Source organism: Ochotona curzoniae, unplaced genomic scaffold (genome assembly GCF_017591425.1).
Source record: "Ochotona curzoniae isolate NIBS_2020 unplaced genomic scaffold, NIBS_Ocur_1.0 scaffold_2476, whole genome shotgun sequence".
NCBI lineage: Eukaryota > Metazoa > Chordata > Mammalia > Lagomorpha > Ochotonidae > Ochotona > Ochotona curzoniae.
The window spans coordinates 866939-888482 of NW_024467095.1; the positions used below are offsets into that span (position 1 = coordinate 866939).

A 21544-nucleotide genomic window follows, 5' to 3' on the forward strand; every position below is an offset into this window, starting at 1 on the left:
GCCGGGCTCAGAACCTGTCACAGCAGCAGGAAGTTGTTGTCACAGCTAGCTCCTGGAATGGGGCTCACTGACGCCTTCTGAACAAGAGGCATGGCGGCCAGAGCCTGCTCCACCCAGGGGCTGGGGAAGGGCGTGCTGAGCCTCTGGCATTGCTGGCACTGCGTGGTCACGTGATCACCTCTCAGCGGAACCAGTGGGTGTTGAGCCATCAGCTAGCTCAGTGCCAGTGTGCCTTTCCCTCCTGCGGCCCAAGCCGGCGGCCGCGGAGAGAACAGGGTGCTGCTCCAGGTAAGGCCGGTCAGCATCCCCAGGCCCTCTCCTCAAGGCCCTGCCTTCGTTTCTCCCCGGAACTCTTCCTTCACTGCTTTACAAAAGACTTATTTGGAAGGTAGAGTTGAGAAAGAAATCTTCCACCCACTGGTTCACTCCCAACAGCCACAATGGCCGGAGCTAAGCCTTTCTGAAGCCAGGATTTTCATCCGGGTCTCCCACGAGGCTTCAGGAGCCCGAGCGTTCAGGCCACCCCGGCAGGCACATTAGCAGGGAGCTGGCTGGGAAGTGGAATAGCCAGGACAGAAACTGGTGGGCCCATATGGGATGCTGGTACCACAGGCAGGGCTCTTCTGTAATCCCGTGTGCTCAGACTGCCCACTCCAGGCTTCCTCCAACATCTTCTGAGAGGAGGCGGGGCTGCTGGGCTCCCAGGAAGCTGAAGCGCTGTTGAGCCGTCCAGGCCGACTGAGCTGGGGTGGGGCCTGCACGGAGCCAAGCCCGTCTCCACTCCCCCGTCTGGCAGATGCTCACTGTGGCTGTGACTGCAGAGGCAGTCTGCAGCTAGTCCTCCCTGATCCAGGGCCAGTGGGAGTGCTCCCCTGGAGCCCACTGGCCGAAGAAGTGGACATGAGCCCTGACGGGCCGCGAGCTCCTGGCTCTGCAGGACAGCACCGGGCAGGTGTGGAAAAGGGATCAGGCCTGGGGCCTCGGCTCAGACACACGCCCAGAGTTTATACAAAACCCTTTTATTTACCATTCATATTTCCTCTCCCATCCCTCCCGCCCTCATCGGGAACCCACCAACTACTAAGGCTTCCTGCTGTCTTGGGGTCTTTGGGGACATGTCGCGGGGTCAAGGTCCGAGGCAGGGATCTCCTCGCCCACTGCCTGGCTGGAGCTACAGCAGCTTCCCAGGGCAGTCCTCCTCAAGGTCAAGGCTCCATCGCCGAAGGCTGGATAAACATGAGCATGAGTTTCTTCCCAGGGCTCCATGCCGAGCAGGGCTAAGGCTGCAGATACTCAACTGTCTCTCCCGCAGAGGACGGAGCTGCACAGCCAAGGCAGCGGTGTGTGCTGCAGCTCTGGCCCGGGACCCCGCAGGGAGGAGGCAGGGAGCGCGCTCAGGGGCGCAGAAAGCGGCCCCACCTGCCGGCCACGCCCCAGCCAGCTGCTGCCGCCCTTGGAGGCCAAAGCCCCACCAGCTCTGAGGGAGATGGACCCTCTACCTCTCCAGTGAGCGCAGCAGGAACAGGACCCTGAGCTGGGTCCCTGCGCCAGCGTGAGGCCTGCCCCGGGACGTCAGCCTCTGTCCTACAGTCCTGCTGCTCTGAGCCACTCTTGGGGAACTCTCCTGGGCGGGCACCCTGGACCCTGGGGCCGAGGGCTCCAGGGAGCAGGGAGAGCCTCCCTCTGTCCTGCTCCAGGCCCCCAGCCCTGGCAGGCTCAGAAGTCCGAGTCTGCGTCCAGGAGCTCAGCCTCCATCAGGTTGGTGCGCGAGTGAATGGGCCCCAGGCCCTGGCGGCGGCCTTGAGTCCAGGTCGTGGGGGCTGCTGGGGCGCTGGGCTCTGGGCAGAAAGGGTTGGAGACCAGGGTCCAGGCTCCCTGTCGGGAGCTCTCGCCAGCGCCCCAGGCACCGGCAGCCACCAGACACTTGTGGTGGGGCAGCTGCGGCAGCCGAGGCACAGAGCTGGGCGCCGGGCCCTGGGCGGGACCGGGGGTGGGGTGGCGAGGCTCCACTGGCGGCCCCAGTGGGCACACCTCCTTCTTCCGCTTCCTCCGCTTCTTCTTCCGGCCCAGACGCTTCTCCAGTTCCGGTGAGATCTCGGCCTCCACCAGCCAGCGGTTGGCATGTTCCTCGGGGGGCACTGGCGGGAGGAGGGAACAGAGCCTGTCTCCTGGCTCGGTGCAGGCGCCCACCACCCCACCGCTGCCCAGGCTCTCCTTCTCCAGGGACCCCAGCGATCTAGATTGGCCCTACAAAGCCCAGAAGGTCCCCTGCTGGTCGCTCCAGCTTACTCCAGCAGGAGGCCCTCCCTCTGTGCCTGCTGCCCTCCTACCTGGAGTGGCCACGGGTGTGACAGACACATCCTGGGGCAGGATGGCTCCTCTCCGAGCCACCATCTTGGTGACGTGCTGGGCCCAGGCGGAGGAGACGTCCGCTGAGGGCTCGTTGAGGTCGAAGGCCAAGCCAGCTGTGTGGGGTGTGGAGGCAGAGGGGAGAAACGGTGACACCCCACCCCCACCTCTCCCCAGCAGGTGCCCAGTGTACCTGCTGCCAATTCAGACAGTGAGGGAGGAGCTTCCCCTGGGGCCAGTGGAAGCCAGAGTTCAGTTCTTGAACCCTAGTGACCTAGGAGGGTCTGGGGGTCACGGAGTATGAGAGGAGGGAGCACCCAGGGTCCAGCTGTGTCTGGAGGTGGGCAGGAGCGGGCGCTCACCCACGGGCCCGTCGTGGGAGACGGTGTGCATGCTGAAGGAGAGCTCCTGGCCCGGGTTCTGCAGCAGCTCGCGGCGCTTGGAGAAGGCCTTGGCAATCATCTTGCTTTTCTTGATCCTCTTGGGCTCGTCATCACTCTGCCCTGTCAGCCTGAGGGAGGGCAGAGGCAGGGAGGGGATGGGTGGCAGGCCAGGGGTCCCATTTCGTCCCTCCAACCCCAGGCCCGTGGGGCAAGAGGTGCTGCCAGGGCATGGGGTGAGCCGCCATGAAGGTAGGCGCCCAGGGAACAGGCTGGGCTGCAGGGAGAAGTGGACGGAGGGGTGAGGGGCAGGATGGACCGCCTGCTGAGCCCACCTGCACCAGGCGCGCCTCCAGATGAGCAGTGTGGCCTTGGTCCAGACCCATGTGCTCATGGAGATGCCAGTCCCAAACATGGCAAACAGGTTGATCTTTTCCACCAGGAGGCTAGGACGATTTTTGATCTCACAGTCAGGGATGGGCTTCTTGGTGGGCAGCCCGATGGTCACGTTGGCCTGGCACCTGCAGCGAGGCACAAAGTGGGATGTGGGGTAGGCAGGTGAGGCACTCCATGGCATACAGCGCTGGGACTGAACCCTGCGTGCTCAGTAGTGCCACCCAAGGGAGCATCCCTGCTGTCTGGGCCCCGCCTGACAGTTACCACCAAGTCTCTGAGGGACGCAGCCAGCGCCGCGCTTTAAAGCTCTCCAGTGTGGAAGCTGGAGCCTTTTTTTTTTTAAACTTGAAAAGCAGATATTTGCAGAAAGGAGAGACAGATATCTTTATTCACTGGTTCACTCCTTAAATGGCCACAGCTGAGCCCACCCACAGCCAGGTGCTTCTTCTGGGTCTCCCACACAGGCGCAGGGGCTGGATGGGAAGTGGAGCAGCCCAGGACTAGAACCAACGCCTTAATGGGACGCTAGTGCTGCAAGTGGAAGCTCGCTGAGCCACTGCGCCAGAGTGGGAGCATTCGGGGCCTAGACCCCAGGGTCCCTCTGGACGGGTGTTTTAGCTGCTGTCCTCACCAACAGCCAAGCTGAACTGCCTTCTGTCGCTCATGGAGGCAGATACACACACACACAGAGCTGTAGATGGGAGCGGCTGTCAACCTGCCTGAGAGGCAATGGCTCCACAACCTCCATGGATTAGCACACACACAGAGAGAGACAGAGGTGACAGAAGGGGTAGGAGGAGCCCAGGGCTGTCATGGTCCCCGGGCAGCTAGGCGCATGGTCAGACCACCAGCCTCCAGGGGAGGGGGAGGGTAAGGATGAGCTACCTCAGGGTTGTTTGCCAAATGGTGTCTTGGGCACTGGGGGCACCATCAGTTTCGCCTGTGGCTAATCCACGGAGCGTCCTCAGCACCACAGCCTCTGCATCCCTCCCAGCACACCTGGGCCTGCGCCATCACTCACAGCACGTAGTCCCGGAAGCTGCGCTCCCACTCGGCCTGGTTGAAGAAGTCGTAGAAGTGGCAGCTAAAGGTAATGAGCACAAAGCCAAAAGCCAGGAAGCCAAAAATGCCTGTGGAGAACAGAGGCACCACCGGTGGTCACCAAGCCTGGTCCCGCGGGACGTGCCGTGCAGAGGGCGGCTCTACGCAGCCCAGTCGCACTGGGCTCTCTAAGATAAAGCAAGCAGGGCAGGTGAGGCCAAGCAGGTGGGAAGAGGGCGTGGAGAAGCGCTCTGGCCTGAGAAGGCCATTGCCACCTCCACACACACCACGTCTCATCCCCGTGGGCGCTAACTTGTCCCCCAGCACCCTGTGGGTCCCCAGCGCTGGCCACGCCCCAGGCCCTCTGCCAGGTGCCACTCACCCAGGCGCAGCATGGTCTCGTTGATCTTGCTCGCAGCCTTTTCACTCAGCAGCCCGGGGTGATTGCTCTTGATGGAGAACAAGGTCATGACCCCTGAACGGAAGGCAGGCTCAGAGATTAGTAGCAAGGGGACTCTTGGGAAGGGGAGTGTTGGGGAGGAGAGTCCTGTGGCCCTGGAGTTCAAGTTGGATTATACGTGTGCTAAGTGCAGCTCCCTGCTGATGCAGACCCTTGAAAGGCAGCAGCGATGGCTGGAGCAGCTGGGAGACCTGGATTCAGCCCCCAGCTCCCAGTTTTTGTTTTGGCCTGAACTAGACAGCCTCTCCAACGACAAAAGGTGAAACAGTACGTCTTATAAAACTAATATATCAAAACCAATCACGTTGCCATGTAATCCATATAAACATAACAATGATAAACCTGAGAGACTAGCGTGTGGCTGCGGCATGAGCCAGCACAAGCCGCCTGAGCGGAGCCCGGATGCGCCACTGCAGAGGGAGGAAACTGAGGCTGACAAAAAACCAACAGATACCAAGGCTTGCTGTGGCGTGCAGACTGAGCAAAGTTACGGCACAGCAAGCCAACAAATTGTAAAAATTACTTGTGTGAGAGTGCTGTGTGCACGCCTGTGTTGTAGGAAGGCAGTAAGGCTCCAGAAGACTCGGGTATCCGAGAACGACGCACACACGGTCAGCAGACCCCTGGGTCCAGGTGGGCTGTCGGTGAGGTGAGTCGCTCATCACACAAGTGCACCTGGCCAGGGGCTGATGCGGCGCGTGTGGACGGGCGGGGAGGGGACGGCATGTGGCCGGCAGCTCTGGCCAAGGCTCTGAAGGCAGGGGTCCATGTAGCTCATGGCTACATCCTGCACAAGTGCCTGCAGGAGCCGGCTGCGGTCTCAGTGTGAAGGTGGAAGGTAGAGTCTTCCACCCGAGCAGCAGGTGCGCAGTCCCACTGTGTCCGCACTCCTACTCACCTCTGATGAGGAAGTAACCTCCCACAATAAGCACCAGGCCTATGGGGGCCAGCACGAAGCCGGCCCGGTATCGGTAGTTCTTGTAGCCCACAAAACAGATGCCGCTCACCGAGTCCCCATCCACCTGTGACAGGAAGGGATGGCAGGCACGGTCAGCCACGGGCCCCGCCCCCAGGCTCAGCCACTCGGGGAGTGCCGCCCCTGCCAGGCACGTACCTGGGCCACGGCGAGGATGGCCACGGTGAGGACGAAAGGGAGTGACCACGTGAGCAGGTGGAAGTAGGAGGTCTTGCCCGAGAGAGGCTGGTAGGTGGTGCCCAGCGCTCTGAAGGAGGTGTGCCAGGCGTATGTGAGGACCACAAACCAAACCACGCCAGCCATCAGGGCATAGTACACGATGACAAAGATGATGACGCACGACAGGGTCTCATTGGAGCTGTGTGGGCATGTGGGTGTCACTGGGGAGATCCCCCTCTATGCTACCAGGCTTCCCCGACCAGTGCTAATGTGTGAGGTGCCCCAGGAGTCCACCCTGGGGAAGATGCTCCTTTGAACAGATGCAAATGTCCCAGGACAGGATGCTGGGTCAGTGTCTTCAGGGATGGGGAGCCAGCTGGGACTGGCCTCAGCTCTGGGTTCCAAGTCCCAGCTGCCCCTTATCGTGGTAAACCGTCAATTTAACCCCTCCTTGCTCAACCCTCACCTCTGGGCCCAAGACACCTACGTGGGTTCCCCAATCCTCATGGTGCCATCTGCCCGGCAAACGATTTCCCGACGGGCCCCATCCATGAACTGGGCCAGCCAGCCAATGCTGCCCACGAAGAAACACGCGTTGACATAGAAGAGAATGACGGCTGGGTAGCGATTGGAGTTCCGCCAGTCAGCCACAAAGGTGGCCTAGGAGAGACGAGCAGATGCCCTTCTCTGAACCCAGCCCCTCTCCCAGGACCCCCTTCTCCCCAGCGCCCCTGCGCTCAGCCCCTCCGCATGCTCCCGGCCACCACCTCTCTGTGGCTCACCAGCGTGAAGAGCGTGCAGAGGCCCGTGACGGCGCCGAAGGCGGCAATGTAGGCATGCATGTCCTGGTGCTCGGCCTCGGTGTAGAGCGGGTTCTCACACTGGATCCCGCAGCCTTCCACATCCTCGTACCAGCTCTTGGGGTTGTCAGTGCGCACCAAGGGCGCCTCACACTGGCCTGAACTGTTGAACTTTATGTTCTGCACCTCATTCTGGCGTGGGGCAAGGCAGGAGGCAACACAAAGCAATGAAGCAGCTCAGCCTCTGGCTTGGCGAAAGGCACCCAGCGTAACACAGCACGTGGCTGGAGCTGGGATTCCGGGCTGTGGACCCCAGTGCTGCCCAACTTCACTTGCAACCGTGTGGCTCAGGTGTACCAGTTGTTCCCCATTGCTTAAAACCATTTTTACATCTGTAAGATCATAATGACCCTACCTCATTTCCTAATTCTAGCAATCTGCCAGTCTAGTTAAAACTTCTGGTTTCAGGCCAAATTGTAACACTTAAAAAGGAATTGCACCAGTCATTCACAAAATCTTCCAAAATACAGAAGATGAGGACACTCCCTAACTCATTCAATGAGGTCACTGTGAAACGGACATCAGGGCCCGACGGCGTGGCCTAGCGGCTAAAGGCCTCACCTTGAGCATGCTGGGATCCCATATGGGCACCAGTTCTAATCCCGGCAGCTCCACTTCCCATCCAGCTCCCTGCTTGTGGCCTGGGAAAGCAGTCGAGGACAGCCCAAAGCTTTGGGACCCTGCACCTGTGTGGGAGACCTGGAAGAAGTTCCTGGCTCCTGGCTCCGGATCGGCACAGTACTGGCCACTTGGGGAATGAATCATCAGATGGAAGATCTTCCTCTCTGTCTCTCCTCCTCTCTGTATATCTGACTTTGTAAAAAATAAATAAATTAAAAAAAAAAAAAAAAGAAACTGACATCTAATCCAGGCAGACATAAAGAAAAGCAGGAGCAGGGGACTGTGTGGTAGCAGGTTAATCCTCCATCGATGGTGCCGAACATTGGTTACAGACCTGACTACTCCACTTCCCTTCTAGCTCCCTCCTCGTGAGCCTGGGAAAGCAACAGAAGGCCACCCAAGTCCTTGGGCCCCTGCATGCATGTGGGAGTTCCGGAAGAAGCTCCTGGCTCCTGGCTTCAACCTGGCCCAACCCCGGCCATTGGGCCATGGGGGGAATGAGCCCGCAGATGGAAGGTCCCTGTCTCTCTCGCTCTAGCTTTCAACAAAAAGATTTTTTTCAAAAGACCAATAGCTCTTTTAAAAGTGTCTGCTTCATGGAATGATTTAGGGGTTCATGTAAATAGATGTAAAATGTTTATAACGAGACTGGTCAGATAGTACATAATTAGTATCTTATTGCTATCATTGTCATTGTCATCATTTCAGATCTCTCCTTACCACCCAGGGCTAATGGTACACACTTCCAGGTGTCTCCAGCTGTTTCACCCAGGCACACCTTGACCCCCACGGATGAGAAGTCACCTACCACTCCTGACTTAAATCCCCAAAGCGGGACCCAGCAGGCGATCCCCACATAGCTGCTGGCTCAGGAAACTCCCTGACAGGGCTGCAGGCTGGGGATGTGTCCCCTGCTCCCCCCGCACCCCACGGAGCACTCACCGGGCAGCCTTCAGGGAAGTGGTCAGGCGTGCAGCGCAGGAAGTCGGGCCAACCCCGCTCCCGCTCCACAATGGCACAGGGGCCGCGGGTGGCCTGGCACAGGGTGCGGCTGGGCAACTCCACTCGTTCATTCTCACACTTGGGCATGTACACAGCACACAGCAGCGGCTGGATCACTGCCCAGCAGCGGGGGGCATTCCGGAGGCCTGGGGGTAGGGGTGGCAGTGTGGACAGCCTGCGGTAAAGACCCCTCCTCCCTCTAACCCCTGCCACATATAGCTGTACCCCTCCACCACCCACCCACCCCACTTGCCACAGGCTTTGACCACCCTAATGGCCACCAGGACAGCAGGGCACCAGGCCAGGGTGATCCTATGCATGGCAGAACATTAGCATCCCTTAGCCCAGGCCACTTAATTCTCCCATGAGTCACTGCAACATTTCAGAAAAGCCTGCCCCTTCTAGGGGTGGCGATTGCTTTTGGGGGCAAGGACTGTCTCTTCATCTGGTCACACTAGATGCACCACCTGCATGGCGTCCTACTGCGCACGTGTTACACAGCTGTCACCCCAGTCTCCCTGCTAAGAACCCTAGGTCGAGGGGAGTGGGGCATGGCCCTTCCAAGGGATGTCCCTCAAACCTCCCAAAGCCTCATCCAGAGGGGAAGGGGTTCTGGGATTCACCCCTCCCAGACCCAGTCCCCAGAACCAGGCAGCGTCTCCCCGGGGCCCCATACCCACACAGCCATGTTCTTACCGCGCTGAGGTGAGAGACAAGAAGAGGTGAAGGTGGAAGGAAGGAGTCAGAGGAGGAAACAGGAGAGCAGACGGGAGAGAGGAGGCTGTGCAGCACGCAGGGAGGAAAAGATGCCGTCAGCAGACAGAAGCAGCCAGGGGCAGGAGACGGGGCTCTGCCTTCCCATCGCAGCACCCAGGGTCATTCTGCACTGAGCCCCTTGGTCCCTTCTGAAACAGCCCCTGTGTTACTTTGAAAGCAAGAAGTTGTACTGGGGGAAAGTGCCTTGGTGTTAAAGGTTAGTAAGCTTTTGCCTGTGGTGCCAGCATCGCATACGGGGCTGGTTTGTGTCCTGTCTGTTTCACTTCCGACCTAGCTCCCTGCTTGTGGTCTGGGAAAGCAGCACAGGGGAGCCCAAGTGCTTGGGACCCTGCATCCACGTGGGAGACCCAGAAGAAGTTCCTGGCTCCTGGCTTCGGATTGGCTCAGCCTTGGCTATTGTGGCCACTTGGGGAGTAATCAAGCAGGCGGGAGATTTTTTGTCTCTCACCTCCTCTTTGTATATGACTTTTCAATACAAATAAATAAATCTTTAAAAAGCAAACAAACAAGCAAAGTAAAAAGCTATACAGATGACTGAGATGGGAGAAGCTCCCTGGAAAAGAGGAGGAAAATGAAACTGGAAGACAGGGAGCATCAATTTTATCTGTAATTTGTTTTTGAAGATTTATTTGAAAGGCAGAGTGACCTACAGAGGGCTTCTATTTGTTGGTTCACTCTCCCATGGCCAGGACGGGGCCAACCTCCACTGCTTTCTCGGGCACCCATATGGGATGCTGGCACGGTAGGCAGTGGGTTGATCTCACTGTGCTGCAATGCTAGCCTCTATTTATTGTATTGTAATATGATACAAACTTAGAAGAACAGAGACTATTCTTATAACAATATCAGTGTTTCTACATTTGTTGGATTTTCCTGTTTAGACACAGAGAGATGGTGACAATACAGAGATCTTATCCACTGGCTCACTTGCCAACTGCCCAGAAAAGGACCAGGTCTGGCCAGGGACACAGCAGGGACTGCCTGTCATGACTGCGCCTCCCGAGGTCTGTTAGCAGGAAGCCAGAGCTGGGAACCACACATGGCCACGCCACTGCGGGCAACGCTTCTCACGCACACCAGACTGCCTCTAAACCGCCAGGTGGCTGCATTTCTGCCCCCAGAGACCTCTTAAACATGTTTATTTATTTGTTATTTTCACCTACTTAAAAGACAAGGGACACACACAGAGATGGAGATACAGAAAATGATCTTATACATGCTGGTTTGCTGCTCCAATTCCTGCAAGAGTCAGGGCTGGAGCAGCTCAAGTGAGGGTCCAGGAGCTCCATCAGGGCCTCCCAGGTGGGCAGCAGGGTCCTAGCACGTGACAGCATCGGCTCCTGCCTCCCACGAAGCATTGGGAGGAAGCTGGATGAGAAACGGAAGAGCCAGGACTTGAACTGGCGCTCCAATACGGCATGCAAGCATCCCCAGCTGTGGCTTAACCCACCTTGCCACAATGTCCGCCCCCAAATAGACTTAAAAAATACTTGCCACAGATTGGATCTAGATTATTTTATTTGTTTTCATTTTTAGTTGAAAGGCAGAGACACTGAGAGAGATCTTCCATGTGCTGGTCCACTCCCCAAATGTCAGCAACCAGCCAGGATTGGGTCAGGAGCCAGAAACTGCAGCCAGCTCTCCCACGAGGATGGAAGGGACCCGAGTACTTGAGCCTCTTCCATTGCCTCCCGGTATATTAACAGGGAGCTGGGCTGGGAGCTAAAGAGGCAAGAATCAAACCAGACACTCTCTGAGATGGAGGCGGTTCAAGGTACAGCTTAGTCCACTGTACTACAACAGCCACTGCAAAGATCACATATTCTTGTTGTAGATTTCAACACTCCACAGCTGTTACTAAATCTGCCTTCCACTTTGCTTAGTGTAAACAGACTCACTGGGCTCAGCCTTGTGGTATATTGGCTACAGCTCTGGCAACCCTTAAGGGTGCCCGTTCAAATCTCAGCAACTCCACTTCTGATCCAGCTCCCTGCTCTGTGCCTGGCCGGAAAAGCAGCTGAGAATGGCCTAAGTCCTTGCCTCGGCCCCACGTGAAAACCCAGGAAGGAGACAGCTTTTGTCTAGCTGCTCCCCAGCCGCTGCAGCCATTGGGGGGGTGAATCAGAGAGGAAAGATTATCTTTCTCTCTCTCAACTCCATCTTTCAAATAAATAAAACTAATCTTTAAACAAAAATAGTCCTACCAGTATTACAAAAAGAAAAAAAATAGGACCTGGCATGATGTCTCGATGGCTAAATTCTCCGCTTGTATCCATCGGGATCCCATATGGGCGCTGGTTCATGTCCTGCCAGCCCTACTTCCCATCCAGCTCCCTGCTTGTGACCTGGGAAAGCAGCAAAGGACGACCTAAAGCCTTGGGACCCTGCACCCACATGGGAGACCCAGAACAAGCTTCTGGTCCTGGTTTCACATTGGCTCAGCTCTGGTCCTGGTTTCACATTGGCTCAGCTCTGGTCCTGGTTTCACATTGGCTCAGCTCTGGCCACTGCAGCCATTTGGGAAGCAAATGTCTCTCCATAAATCTCATCTGCTTTTCCAATAAAAACAAATTTTTTTTTAAAGATTTATTTTTATTATTATTTTTTTATTGGAAAGGCAGATATACAGAGAGGAGAGACAGAGAAGAAGATCTTCCGTCCGATGATTCACTCCCTAAGTGAGCTCAACGGCCGATGCTGTGCCTATCCGAAGCCAGGAGCCTCTTCTGGGTCTCCCACGCAGGTGCAGGGTCCCAAAGCTTTGGGCCGTCCTTGACTGCTCTCCCGGGCCACAGGCAGGGAGCTGGAAGGGAAGCGGGGCTGCTGGGATTAGAACCGGCGCCCATATGGGATCCCGGGCGTGCAAGGCGAGGACCTTAACCACTGCGCCACCGCGCCGGGCCCAACAAATATTTTTTTTTAAATGTAACAAACAGGCTCACATATATACTGCATTAGATCTCACACTTTTTTATATTAGGTAACTATTAAAATATATTTAATAATTCTATATGCTTTTTGAAAACCCTATGTGTTTTACTCTATAAATTTAAAAATCCTATGTTTACAAGGGATACATAGATTAGACTAGATTGCCAAAAAGGTCCATGGCTCAAAGAAGGTCTAGAACCAGGCTGTACAGATAAAGTAAATAAGATGGTGTGAAATTGGCAAGAGATACACAAACAGACCCATGGAACAGAATAAAGATTCCAAAAATGTAATTCATAGAAGAATTGCAGAGAAAATATATTAAGGTATAGTGACAGGGTCTGGTGCGATGGCTTAGTGGCTAAATCCTCCACCTGCACACACCAGGATTCCATATAGGTGCTGGTTCGTGTCCTGGCTGCTCCACTTCCCATCCAGCTCCCTGCTTGTGGCCTGGGAAAGCAGTCCAGGATGGCCCAAAGCCTTGGAACCCTGCACCTGCGTGGGAGACCTGGAAGAAGTTCCTGGCTCCAGATCGGCACAGTACTGGCCACTTGGGGGGGAGTGAATCATCAGATGGAAGATCTTCCTCTCTGTCTCTCCTCCTCTCTGTAAATCTGACTTTCCAATAAATAAATAAATCTTTCAAATATAGACTTTTAACTGATTCCGATCCTGAGTCAGGTATAAGAATAGATGAAAAGGTAATTCTTCTGAGTGCTCCCTGCATTAAACCCATCATCACCCACAGCATCCTTCCTGTCAGCTCAAGGCCCGAGAGGCCAATGGGAAATTCCTGCAGCCTTGCTGTCTGTACCAAGGCCTGGTGACCGGGTGACCTGGCCCTGCAGCAGTCAGCAGGACCACCTGCGGGCTCTCAGGTACCTGGCTTGCCTACCAGCAGCAGGCCTCTCTGCTGCCCGGCCCCACTTACCAGATGTGGTCCAACATGGGCCACCGGCTAATGGCTTGTTTGTCTAGTGAGACTGCGATGCAGCTCTGTTGGGGCAGAGGATGTGAATGACAGACCAAATTCAAGTCCAAAGCTGTGGAGGACACAGGAGTGACTCGAATTCCACACAGACCTGGGGACCAGACCAGCCTGAGCTCTCGATATAAACTTCTGAGCCCAGGACAGCAGGTGGTCGCCACCTTTCTCCAGCAGCTTCTACTGGCAGGTGGGCTGGAAGTCTCCTCCTGGACAGGCACATAGCCCAAACCTAGGCCCCACTTTCCTCCAAAGTCTGCTCCTCCGTTAGCACTCCCAATCCTGGGCAAAGGGACTGGCATCACCTTCCATTCCTGCCTGGCCCTCCTGCTCAGTCACACCGAACACCCAAACCATCAGCAAGTCCTCTGGGTTCAGTCTCAGACACTCCAGAATCCATCTACCTTCTCTCCTGCCCCATCCTGTCCCATGCCCATCACATCAGCCACCGCAATCAAGTGGTCAGGCTCCAGCCCATGCCATTCCCATGGTTTCTTCACACAGTCCCCATAGAGAACTTTCTGGAGTGCAACTCTCGCTCCCTTGAGAAAGTTTTCAATGGGGCCAAGAGGACCAACATCTGGATCAGTAGGTCAAGAAATCTGTGAGGACACCCCCACCCAAAAATCAGAATGCTTGGGCTCAGCTGCTCACATCAGCTCTGGCTTCTGGCTCCAGCCTGCTCTCATGAGCATCCCAGCAGGCTGCAGGTGCTGGTTCAAGGAGTTGGGTCTTCGGCCAGCCATGGGGGAGACCTGTGTGGAGTTCCACTTCCTACTTTGCCCCTGGCCCACCCCCAGCTGTCACAGGGGGGGCTGAGGATGAGAACTCTGTGTGTGTGTTTGTGTTTCAACTCCATAAATAGCCCTTCAATGGCTCCTTATCAGCTGAATAACAGCCAAACTTCATATGGGATATGTATCCCTTTACTTCCCAATTCTTTTTAAAAAAAAATTACTTATTTATGCATGTATTTATTTATTGGAAAGATATTTACAGAGAGAAGAGAGAGATCTTCCTGTTGGTTTACTTCCTAAACAGCCACAAAGGCCAGAGCTCAGCTAATTCGAAGCCAGGAGCCAGGAGCTTCTTCTACATCTTCCATGCAGATGCAGGAGCCCAAGACTTGGTGCCACAGGCAGGGAGCTGGATGGGAAGATGGATGGGGGTTGGGCTGGCGGGACACAGCATCCAGTGCCCAGGTGTGATGCCAGCACCTGCAGGTAGAGGGTTAGCCTGTTGAGCCAGAGCATCAGCCCCTCCCATGCTTTGACCCAGGGCTCTGTATGGAGTCTTCCTGCCCCTGTGTCTTTGTGTATGCCACCCTCCTCCTCTCTCTCCCCTACTCAGAGCCTCCCTTGGCCCAGGGGGGATTCCACAGGTTAAATATCAGATTCTCTGGGAAACTTGCCTGGACTCAGGAAAGTCCTCTGGGTGCCTTGAGCACCCCATACTGTCCCAGCACCTGTAGCAGGTATTGCTAACACCTGCTGTCTGTTTCTCGCAGTGCCAAGGACTGTCTTCATCTTTGTAAGGCCCAGAGCCTGACCCCGGGTGTGGCATGGAGCAAAGCACCAAGCACGTGTTACAGTGCACCGCGTACTCAGCACGCTGAGCCTTTGCAAGAGAGCAGGCAGCAGATGCACAGCCTCCAAGATGTTCACAGGGGAACTTACACCACAGAAATCCCGAGGAGCCCAGGGCCACTGGCCATGCCTGATACCTGATCGGCTGAGAACACCCTGCAGCACAGGGGCTCTGAGCTTCAGGCAGGGGCTGTGATTCCCACAGCTTCGCTCTCCTCTCCCCCGTCCCAGCTCACAGCTGCATCTGCTCCCAGATCTGCTCCAGAGAACGAGGCAGGACTGGGGAGAATGGTGGATGGCGGCAGAGAAGGGAACAGTGGCCCTGGACTTAGAGTTGGCTCCTCTTCAGCGCCATACTGCAGGCACAGCTGGCAAGACTGGCACCGGCACAGCATCTGTTCTAACACACCAATTCTCCTGCCCAAACTGCTCTGTTCTGCTCAGTAGCTGCCCTCAGGAGTGCGGGCTGGAAACGGCAACTGCAGACGGGGCAGCAGACACACTCAAGGGACTCAGGGGATCTTAACCCCAGGCCCGTCTTCTCAGGGTTTCCAATGCTGAGGGACCTGCCCACATAGCTTGGTTCCGAAACACAGGTCTGCCCGTAGATGGTGTGCTAAGACATGGTGCTCAAACCTTTCTTTCACACTCAGTTTTTTGTCCTTCATTCCTTGGCAGGTGTGTGCCCCTAAAAGCTACAATCTACGATCTACATGTGCCCACTCTTCGATCCTGTATATTCATCTCTGCACGGACACAAGCGTTGGAAAGCCACAAAAGGCACATCAGTCATACAGACCTTACACTAAGGTAAGAGGCAGTTCACAAAGCTACCAGGGATTACACACATTCCTACTTCCTAAGCTGACTTTTCGATCTGCAAATGTTCTACCCCTGAGCTACAGCCCCAGCTCGAAGCGTGCAGCTCCCTGGGCAGCACCCTCCAAGTCCCTCCAGTACCTCCATGGGCAGTACCCTCCGGTCCCTCCATGGGCAGCACCCTCCATGTCCCTCCACGGGCAGCACCCTCCATGTCCCTCCATGGGCAGCACCCTCCGGTCCCTCCATGGGCAGCAGCCTCCATGGGCAGCACCCTCCATGTCCCTCCACGGGCAGCACCCTCTGGTCCCTCCATGGGCAGCACCCTCCAGTCCCTCCATGGGCAGCACCCTCCGGTCCCTCCATGGGCAGCACCCTCCAAGTCTCTCCATGGGTAGCACCCTCCAAGTCCCTCCTCCAGCCAGGAAGAATGCCCATGGCCTTGGCCAACATCCTGCCAAAGCTGAAAACCCGCAAGTATGTCACTGGCCACCTGGGCGGAGCCCAGACATGGGACACCCCAGGCCTGTCCAGGGGAGACTGCCATGTCTGCTCCTGGCTGCCTTTCTTCTTGTTTTCTCAAGCTTGGCTTTGGCAGAGGGACGACAAGCACCTCCTCCACTGCACAGTGAAGGGAGGGTCTAGTGGGGTTCAGTCTGCAGAAGGCCAGAGTGGTGTCCACAGTGCCCCACATGCCAGCTCCAGGTACAGTGCACCCCAAAACACACCCAGAAGGGTGGGAGTTGGTCTTGTACTTTCCTGCCTCCCACTGGCATGGACCCAGGTCTGCATGTCCCACGAATCGCAGGCGGGTGCAGGTCAGGATCCCACATCTCTAGACTTGTAAGATTTCCAGAACCTTCTAGTTCTGCTCTAATTGTTCATCGCTAGGAGGTGTCTTCACCTCCAAAAAACTCACTTGATTCTTCCCCCTGCTTTTCCTTCCAGGCGCCTAAATATCTTCCAACTCCCTCCTCCCTTCTGCCTCCCTCCCCCACAATTCCAATTCCCCAGGGGTCAAGCATCTCAACCCCACCACCACCTGCTCCCCAAGTGGGTGGGGCAGTTCCTCCGGTTAAAAACTCTCCTGTCCAAAGCCCCACAGCCCCCTCCCCAGACCCGCCCCAGCCTCTGGCTCACCGACCTGGCTCCGGCCCTTTGTGGGCCTCAGCTTCCCCGCCTTTCCCTCCCCGTCCGGAGGGTCCCGTCCTGCACGTACTCTATGCCTCCCCACTCCCTCACTGAGTGGCCATCGCTGTCCCCGCAACTGTCCCAAGCGGCCCCACCGCCTGCGATGACCCCTCCCTCCCATCACCACCAGGCGCAGGGACCACCATCCCCGCCCCCAAACAAACTCCCTCCCATGGCCCTTGCCTCGCGCTTACCCGACCACAGCACGAGTTTGCCGTGCGCTTCCTCCTGGGAGTCGGAGTCCCCGGCCAGCAGCGTGGAGGTGGCGCCGTAGGGCAGCGCCGAGCCCAGGCACACGTTGTAGCGCAGCGGCTCGCAGTGCGCGGCCCGGCCGCAGCGGCTCAGCAGAGGCGGAGGGCCCGTGGCCGCCTCGCTCCTCCTCGCCGCCCCGCCGGCGCCGCGCGGCCCAGGCCCCGTGGCGTTCCCGCTCGAGGCCGCTCCCCGGGCCGGGCCCCCCAGCAGCAGCAGCAGCTCCGCCAAGAGCAGCAGCTCCGGCCCCCGCGCAGAGCGGCCAGCGGCCATGGCCAAACCCGCCAACTCAGCAAAGCCCCGGCGCCCCCGGGCCACGCGCGCCCGACTTTTGGAGGTGGGGGAGGAGGAGGGCCTTGGAGGCGGCTCAGGCGGCCTGCGCACCCCGCGAGTCCCCGGCCGGGCCCCCGGCGACGCTCGGCGCGCCCGGGCCCCTCGGCGCCCAACTTCGCAAACTTTGGAACTCGGGGCGCATGTTGGGCTGCGGAGGCCCCGGCCGGGGGAGAACTCAACTCCGCTCTCCCTCACCCGGGAAATCTAGGCCGACTTCGGCCCCGGGAGCCCCCTGGGCCCGTTCTTCCCCAGCCCCATCCTTTCTCCCACCACTCCAAGTGCACTCCGGGCCCAAGGGTGGAGGCGAGGCGCCAGCCGGGGGTACGGGACCAGCTGCCCGGCTCCGCCCCGCGCCAGCGCGCGGCCCAGCCTCGGTGCGAGCGCGCCGCAGCCCCCGAGCTCTCCCCGCCGCCACGGCCGCCGCCCCCTCCCTGGCTCCTTTGTTGCTCCGGTTGGCCCCGCTCTCTGGAATGCACCGGCCTCGCCGAGCCAAGCCCGCCCCCCTCCGTCCGTCCGCCCGCCTGCCGGGGCGGGGGAGGAGGCTGGAGAGGAGGAGCGCAAATTTGGGCGTCCTCCGACGCTCGGAGGGGCCGCGCTGGGGCCTGGGTGGGGGAGCAGCGCGGTCACCCCAACTTTGCCGCCGCCCGGGGCGCTGGAGGGGGAGGTGGCTATCGTGGCCCAGAAACGGCAACAAAAGCTTCAGTGGGCGCCTCGACCTGGTCGTAGGTTCCATCTAGCAAGTCTTAAGGGTTTCGAGTTTTTCTTCTGGTTTAGGAATTAGCAGACAATCCGGGACGCCCCCAAGTGTACGGGCCTGGCTCCCCAGCTCCACCACGTTTTCATCTGTTTTGGCTCAGAACTTTTAATTCGTCCCAGGAGTAGCGGAGGTCCCCGAAAGAAGGAACGTAGGCTTGGGCCTCCAGCTTCGTCAGATCCTTTGGGCCGGGGACCTGTGCAGCTAGCTGCTGTTACCTGTGGGAGCAGGCGCCGGGAATCACAGGCGCAGACGCCAATCTGTCGTTGACTGCGACAGATTGGGGCAAGGGTGTGAACTGTCGCGCCCTGGCGTACCCCGAGTTTCTCAAATGAAGCCAGTCCACCCGCCGGGGTCCTGGCTGCTTGCTTTCTCCTCTCTTAGAGTCACCGACTTTGATTTCTGCCTGCAGCCTTTCGCCCCTGAACTCCGTGAGGATAATCCAGGGACCAGCCAGGGTCTCATATGGAATCTAATTTTCAATTAAATATGTAAAACTTAAAAAAAAAAAAAAAACTTGTGGGAAAACTATGCATGGGTTTCAACGGTTCTAATCCCGGCAGCTCCACTTCCTTGCGCTCACTTGGGGAGTGAATCATCGGACGAAAGATCTTCCTCTCTGTCTCTCCTCTCTGTATATCCACCTTTCCAATAAATAAATAAATCTAAAAAAAAAATAGAAATAAGGAACAAATGGTGTCTGATTCTGTTTACAGGCGGCACCTTGCGGAGGTAAATTCTTAGAAAGTAAAGCAGAGGTTTCCAGAAGCTGGTGGGTGTTCCGAGGCACAGAGTTCTTGCAGGGATCAAGAGTTTGGGGCAGTGAGCATGGGAAGGGACCTGACTTGGTGAGTGTGCTGGGTTGAAAATCCACCAGTGAGAAACATGGCACTAGGCATTCTTGACCACAAGTGGAAAAAAGAATGATCAACACTAAGTTATATATGCTTTGCTACAATTAGAAAGAGTGTTACTACTTAGCAGTAAGTCACCTAATGAGGATTAGTCTGAAGTAACATCCCCAGGTACTTAAGAACTGTCAGTTTCCTTCCTGTTTCTTCTTGGGGGGGCGGAGTGCTCGCTCAGTGTTCTGCAAGTCTGAGCCCTGTGGTCAGCATGGTTGCAATGTGGCCGGTTTGGAGAAAAGCAGTGTACTACGGGCTGCTCTGTAACCACACACTTTGTGACATCAGCTTTCACATCTTCTGGGGGTGGTGATAAGTCTGTTTTCTGTTTGTTTGTTGTTTGTTTTTATTGGAAAGGCCAATTTTACAGCGAGAAGGAGAGCCAGAGAGAAAAATCTATCACTGCTTCACTTCCTGAACGGCCGCAATGGCCAGAGCTGAGTTGATCCAAAACCAGGAGCCAGAAGCTTCTTGTGAGTCTCTCACATGGGTGCAGGGTCTCTGCCCCCACAAGGAAGACCCAGAAAGAAGCCTGTGGCACCTGGATTCGGATTGGATTAGCTCCAGCCACTGAGACCATTTGGGGAGTGAACCAGGGGATGGAAGATCTCTTTCTCTCTCTGCTCAGGACCCAAAACTATGCCCACTGAAGTGCCCAATCAGTCTTTGAGGAAGCAGCAGATAGCTCCATGGCGGAGGGAGGATCTTCTCAATGGATAGTGCTGAAACAGCTGGATAGCCACTGACCAATCAGAACTGAGGAAGGGGAGGAGCAGGGGGAACAAAGGCTGGAAAGAAAGAAGGAAATTTTGACTTGCATCTCATACCTTAAGCAAACATTAACTCAGAATGGGGCGGGCCTCTGGCCTAGTGATTGTAAGTGGCTTGTTGGGAGGTCCACGGTCCACTCTGGAGAGCCCAGACCCAATGCTGACCCAGCTGTGGCCCTGACATGGCTCCCCAGGAGGCAGGGCTGCTGGTGCAAGTAGGTGGGTTGCTGCCACCCATGTGGGAGACCTGGCTTTAGCTCTCCCCCTTCCTTGCTCTCCCCGTCCAATCGTGGGCATTTGAGAAAACCAGCAAGTGGGAGCTCTTTCTTACCTCCCCCTAAAACAAATTTTTTGAAGGTTTATTTATTTTTATTTAAAAAGGCAAGTTTCACAGAAAAGGAAAGAGAAACAGAAATAGCAAGGCCCTCCTTGTACTGGTTCACTCCCCAAATAGCCATGAGAGCTGGAGCTGGCCTACTCCAAGGCCAGGAGCCAGAAGCCTCTCTCTTTCCCACATGCATGTAGGGGCTGAAGAACGTGAGCTGTCCTCCACAGCCTTCCCAGGCCACAGGCAGGGAGCTGGATGGGAAGTGGAGCAGCCGGAACTAGAACCGGCGTCCAAATGGGATGCTGGCGCTTCCAGTTTGAGGATTAATTTGTTATGCCTCTGCACAGTCCCCTCTCAGGTGAAGTTTTAAGTAATTAACTTAAGATGAATAATGGGCTTAAATATAAATGTGTGACCATGAAAATCCCAGAGATCATGGGAGATCATTTTCAGGATCTATATGAAGTCACCATTTCCTCGACTCGACACTGCAAGTACAGTCCAGAAGAGGGTACGGCAATAAATTGGCCCTCAGCAATTCAGAACTGTTGAACTGTCCAGGCCGCTTGAGCAGGACCCTCCGAGCGTGCCTCACATCGGGGATGTGGGATGGGTAGGAGGCTGGGTGGGGCTTCTCCCTTTGTTTCTCCCCTGACCCCAGATGCAGGGAAGAGAATGATATTAGTGTGGAAACAATGGTATCACCCACTTTCCTGTAGCCCTTGACCCTTTGTGCCCTAATCAACTAAGATTATGAAAATAATCAATCAATAAATAAACCTTAAAAAATAAATTGGCCCTCATTAGAATTTAACATTTTTGTTGTGCAGAGGCTCAATTAAAAGAACAAAAGCATAGATTATACACAGGGAGCAGATATTTGCAAATCACAGGTGCCATAAAAGCCTTCTGTCTGGAACATTCAGAAAACTCACCAAACAGCACCTTGAAAGCCAACACGCCAATGAGAAAATAGGCAAAAGACAGGAGCAGACACTGCGCCAGAGAGAATGTGTAGAGGGCGAAGAGACACAGAAAAGGCATTCCACCTCATGAGTCAGCAGAGCTCCAATTCAACCACAATGGAGCTATTACTGCACACTTACCGAGATGGCTAAAATAAAAACGAGCAACAACAAATGTTGGCAAAGGCTGCAGAGAAACTGGGTCACTCACACGTAACATGCTAGGCCTCCCTGGAAAACTGTTTGTCAGTTTCTGGAAGCAAAACAAAACAAAGTAAAACAACCCCATACATGCATACATCCATCTGCCTCTACCATATGACCCAGCAACTGCGCTCCTCGGCATTTAGCCAAGGGAAATGAAGATGTACTTTCACGCAGGAACTTGCACGAGAACGTTCATAGCTGATTTATTTGCAAAGCTCCAAGCTGGAAACCAACCAAGTAGCCTTTAATGGGTGGGTGGTTAAGCCGCTGTGGTTGATCCATGCTCTGGAACACTGCTCAGAAAGAAGAGGGAATGCTCCATACTTGTAACAGCTTGGATGCCTCTCAAAGGAATTATGCTAAGCAAAAAGAGCCAATCAGGGCCACTGCCTGAGGCCCTGGCACCCCATTTGGGTGCTGCTTCAAGTCCCAGCTGTTCCACTTCCAATTCAGTTCCCTGCTAAGGCACCTGGGAAAGTGGTGGAGGGTGGCCAAAG

At 56.1% G+C, this 21544-nt stretch overlaps 1 protein-coding gene across 1 annotated transcript; it reads right to left on the reverse strand.

The window, feature by feature from the left end:
- Positions 1-1029: 1029 nt before the first annotated feature.
- SMO (smoothened, frizzled class receptor) lies at positions 1030-17177 on the reverse strand. Its single transcript, XM_041002041.1, has 12 exons — positions 16731-17177; positions 8185-8390; positions 6544-6753; positions 6249-6421; positions 5741-5960; positions 5525-5648; positions 4549-4641; positions 4147-4255; positions 3065-3250; positions 2712-2860; positions 2331-2465; positions 1030-2138 (listed from the first exon to the last, which is right to left on the reverse strand). Exons 1-12 carry the CDS (start codon positions 17056-17058, stop codon positions 1717-1719), a joined length of 2355 nt encoding a protein of 784 aa, XP_040857975.1. The 5' UTR covers positions 17059-17177; the 3' UTR covers positions 1030-1716.
- Positions 17178-21544: the final 4367 nt, after the last annotated feature.